Here is a 5117-nt window from a genome sequence, read left to right as displayed (position 1 = left end):
GTTTGTGAAGAAGACTGATTCTGATGAGATCGGTGGTGGTACTGGTCTAGAGCCATCATCGGCGGGTTTTGTAGCCGTTGTTGACCAGAGAGGATTATCCGTTGACCAAGAAGTGTTAAAATAGTTAGCTATAAGAGAGTCAAGCTGTGTTGGAACGGCGATGTTGGAGGAGACGGTGGTTGTGTTGTTGTTGTTGTTGTTGTTGTTGAATAAAGCAGAGATTGATTGATCGGCGCGTGAGTCGTACTCTTCTTGATCTCCCCCACCAGCACCGCCGCTTGATGATTGCATGCTACTACTGTTGCCGGAATCCATAGCAGAGATAGAGAGAGGAAGATAGGTGATGGTTGTGACTTGAGAGAGAGAGAGAGAGAAGAATGGGTATGAAGGAAGGAGGTTATGATGATTTTTTGGGTTGTAGAGAAACTCAAAAGAGGAGGAGAGTGTGAAAGGAATTGATGGTTGTGTGGGAGAGAAAAGCCAATAAAAAGTGGACAGCTTTTTTTATTATAAAATTCAAAATCTTTTTTATATAACTCTAAAACTTTTTTTCACTATTTTACCTTTTGTTCCCACTTTTTTTCTTTACTTGAAACTTGAAACTTTGAAACATGCAACTAGGGTTAATTACATTTTCGTGTATAAAAATTTCAAGCGAGAGAGAGGGGGTGATAGAATAAAGATTTTGATTGTTCACAAGATTCTATAGTTTTTAATTTCGTAGTTGACATTAGGGTAATTTCTAAAATCTATAACAAAAAAAAATTTACTATAGTTTACTACATCACATAATTACTATTGCATTACCTATTTTTTTCATAGATGGGTCGTTCAAATGGCAATCGTGTTAATGTTTACATATATATAATGTTCTTAAAAGAATAAGTGATTCGCCTTGAGACTACAGTATAGCATCGACAAATTTTGTTATATATTCCTTCTGTTTTTGATAAATTGATGTTTTAGAGAATGTTTTAGAGAAAGTTTTTTGTCTCTAAAAGATTAATATTTTAAATATTTTTAATACTAAAAAGTGTAAATATAGAAAAGTAGAGAAAATGTCAGAAAAATAAATCATGGCATATGCATGAGATGACCAAAAATAAAAAGTAAAAATCATAAAAATAAAAGAAAAATTAATTATATACATCATTATTTTAATATGTGTGAAAAATTCTAAACATCAAAATATTAGAGACACAGAAAGTATTAAACTTATATAATCAATTTCATTATCATTAGTATCTTTTAATGAGTGCTTCGAAATGTTGTTTCATCTGTGAGTGAATGGAATAAAAGGAATTGTAGACAGGATAAAAAAATATTAACTAATAGGGAAAATATTTATATTATTTAATTATTGGAGCGTCTGATTAATTTAAATATTTAATCGGGTTTTACAAATTAGAACGTTACACAAAATATATTTAATTTTCTATACACAAACAATGGTAATAGTTGAAAGATAGAAAACTCATTTCTTTTTTTCGTTTTCTGTAACAACTCTGTTCTTTTCTTCTCATACTTTTTCTTTTTGTGTTTTTAATTTTCAATTATTTTTTAAAAATATGTTTAGATGTAAGAGAATTATTTGTACCTGTGTGTTCCTAAAGTAGAATTTTAATGAGAGGCTAATATTAAACTGTCGACGTAGATGCGTAAATTACATGTGAAATAGCAACATTTTGGTATTGTTTTAAACAGAGACAAGTAACAGAAGTTGTCAAATAGAGCACAGCCTTTGACCGAGTCAATAATCTGTGTGTTGCCCTTCTGATTTTAATTGTAAATTTTTTAATTATAGTTATTTTTTACTGTATAACTAGGTACTATCTAGCCAAAAATCATGGACTGAATTTTTTTTTATGAAAATTTATAATAATTTATTTTGTTATTATGTTATTTATAATGGTTTGTGATTAAAAATTTGTTGATTATATGATAATTTTTGCATTTTAAAAATATTTATTGAAAACATGTTAATAAAAAATAATAAAATTATTTAAACTTTTGTGAAACATTTTCTATAGTAGTGAAGTAAATAAAAAGATATAATAAACATGTAAAAAGAATCTTATCTATTAGTTTTTTTAAGTTACTTTTTTACAATTTATTTTATTTGATATTTCCACTATTTTCGTTTTTTAATTAAAAATTTATATTTAATTAATTATTTAATCTTAATTAAGTTTTTCAAATAGTAATTGAATGTAATTTTTTACACAATTTAAAATTAGTTTTATATTTGTACTTTCCAATTAATATAGTTGGATATATAATTGTTTCTTTCTCTTGTTTCAAGTTTCAACAAACGCAACAAAACAAATAAAAGTCTGGATATCCATTCTTATTCTGTAATGTCTGAATAAAAAATATAAAGTTGCTGTTGGTGAGATATTCAGTAGATTAGTAGTACCCCTGTTGAAAATTAGTCGGTTTTTATGTTTGGCAAAAAGGTTCGTTTAAATATAATTTTCAAAATTAATTGATAATAATCATTATCAATTAAATCGTAATTTCAATTTTGTTTTGGAATGGTAGGTCCTCTATATTATTATTGTATGCGACATATGCTAAACAAGATAGATAATTTGGGGATAATTCAACCGCACACCTACGAACTACAGTCAAAGGTGCAAATCCAGCAAACTTTTTCCCTTACAAACAAAAAAAAAATTCAAAGAAGCCTTTTTCTCTGTACTTTTAGTTTCTAAAAATATTAACCAGTTTTGTTTTGTGTTTTTTGTTTGTATGCATCCGATCAATCCTTTTATAATTCAAATAAAGTGTACAGTATTGTGTTAACGTTATTTTCTTCTATTTTTCAATGCTGTAATTTTTTCGAGAAACAGCAGATTTCAAAAATAAAAAAATCTTCTTTTACCAAGGATTTAGTTTATTTATTGTGTTAATTTATAGATAAATTAGAGGTGACTATGTACTTGTTGAGGTCATTGTCGTACTATTTCATAGCTGTTGTCTACTTGCCTATATTTGCCTTTTTAAAGACCATATCTTCGAGTGAAATCCCTAGATCTAACATCTTCACGTACCTTTAATTTGTTTGAAAAAAACTTTATTTATTAGTGCATAACTTTTTTAAACAAGATTTTTTTATAATCAAACTATATACTATTATCGACGTTCTAACGAATTTCTATATTGAATGATTTTTTTTTGGTTAAACTTAAACACATTATTGATGAATATTTGTTGTCAACAGACAAAACATGTTGTCTTGAGTAATCACTTTGTAGATTTATTATTCCGGTGCTAACGTTACTTTAAACGTGTTTACAATTTGTAGTTGGGAGTATAAAATACCATATAGAAGTTTTATAGTATAATTTACGAATTACGATAATTATAACATCCCAACTACAAATTGTAGTAGTAGTCCGATGGTTTGGTTGAGACTCGAGGCTGACCATGTAGATTGACTGAAACATATCGGGGTTTTCACTTTTCAGTACCTAGTTACGTTATAGAACGAGCTTCGATATGGAATAATATAATTCTATCAAAAGTTAAATTATTATGAGATTAGAGGCAACATCACACACACCACATATATACAGTTTTAACATAAAATGTTAGGTTACATCTGAATCAGACCATAAACTTTACTTTTGTGGCGATAGAGCTATCAAATCACTCACCTAATTGTATCCCGTTTATTGGATTGCTTTAACTAATTAAACTAGTTAACCCATGCTAACAATTCAATTTTTTTAATACAAATATATTTTTGGGTGGTCTAAACTGCTGATGGATTTGACCGTCCTGACTGCAGTTACCCGACGAGACAGCAACATAGGATCTGAATGGTAACTGCAGTCGGAACGGTCAAATCCATCAGCAGTTTAGACCGCCCAAAAATAGAGTGGTTAGCAGACTGTTGCGGACAAATTCTATTTGTACACAAAAATGGTCCGCAGTTGGTCCGCATCAGTTTTCTTTCTATAATCCTTAGACCGCACTGCTGCAAACTGTATTTGATGAATGATAAATAAAAAGCGGTCTAATCCGTTGATGGATTTGTCCGCCCTAACTGCTATAACCATTTACACCCATAATTTACATATACATACAGAAACGGTGGCTGTAGGGACAGTTTTCGTAAAGATTTCGTGACATGTCAAAAGAGATATTAGATTTGATTAGACCCTTCCCTCCATAATATCGCAATTTAAATACACTTAACATAATCCATGACACTGTTACAGGTTATCTTTTTATGGTCCCCTAAAAATTATTTATTAATACAAAGATAGTTGATATTGACCGGTACTAACACATGTCTAAACTTTATTTATCTCAAGCTTTGACCCAGGATTAAACATAAATGTATTATTGAGATATAATTAATCTTTATAGTTTTGGTGTTTTGTTGCCCAAATGGTTTCGTGATAACCATTCTTTTGTATAACCAGGTTTCCTCAACTGGGTTTGACTAATGTAGGAGTAGGCTAATTGTGAGTGGCTTCAGTTTTTTTTTAATTGGAAAAGCTTAGTTGTAAGCCCATGTAACAAGGATATCCGATCATCAAGATTCAAAATCTTTAATATAAATCAATTTACCACAAAAAAAAAAAAAAACTTTCACCTTGCAGTGATGGTTGATGTGTTATGAGCTTCTCATAAAATTTGAACCGTAACTTTTTATATAATTATCGAAAAAAAATCTTGACCAAAGCCTTGTTGATTCCATATTGAATTCACCCAGGCAAAATCTATATAATTGTTGTTTTTATAGCGAAAATTGTCCACTACTACAAGTCTACAAAGACTACAATACATGAAAAGTACAATGGCTATATAAGTATATGTTTTTTTTTCCTTTGAAGAGAATGTATAAGCTGTTACCCACAGTTAAGCAAAATATAATTGCAAAAAAAAAAAATACTATATTCCTTCCACTTATAAGAATATATTTGTTTTGTCCGTTAGGTTTTGTTGGTTTCCTCACTGGTTTTTTATTCTTTGACATCCAATCAATCGCTTGGAATGCACACTTGATATCATAATATCTAAATTTACAGAATATTAAGTACGTTTAAGATCATACAATATCTATTTTTATAACTTTATCTTCCCTGATATGTTTTTTTTTTTTG

The 5117-nt window shown here is 29.2% G+C and overlaps 1 protein-coding gene across 2 annotated transcripts in view; it reads right to left on the bottom strand.

Annotated features, from left to right (window-relative positions):
- The window catches only part of LOC104727167 (GATA zinc finger domain-containing protein 11-like), a 2055-nt gene extending 1590 nt beyond the window's left edge, over positions 1-465 (bottom strand). Inside the window, exon 1 of one of the 2 annotated variants that reach the window (XM_010446193.2) lies at positions 57-465. In XM_010446193.2, the coding sequence (XP_010444495.1) occupies positions 57-315 (259 nt within the window). In that variant the 5' untranslated portion in view covers positions 316-465. The remainder of the gene's footprint in view (positions 1-56) is intronic. The other variant, XM_010446192.2, reaches the window with a different exon arrangement.

Source organism: Camelina sativa, chromosome 11, assembly GCF_000633955.1.
Source record: "Camelina sativa cultivar DH55 chromosome 11, Cs, whole genome shotgun sequence".
Lineage (NCBI taxonomy): Eukaryota > Viridiplantae > Streptophyta > Magnoliopsida > Brassicales > Brassicaceae > Camelina > Camelina sativa.
The sequence above is the reverse complement of the archived record's forward strand: the minus strand, read 5'-3'. Positions and strand labels throughout refer to the sequence as shown.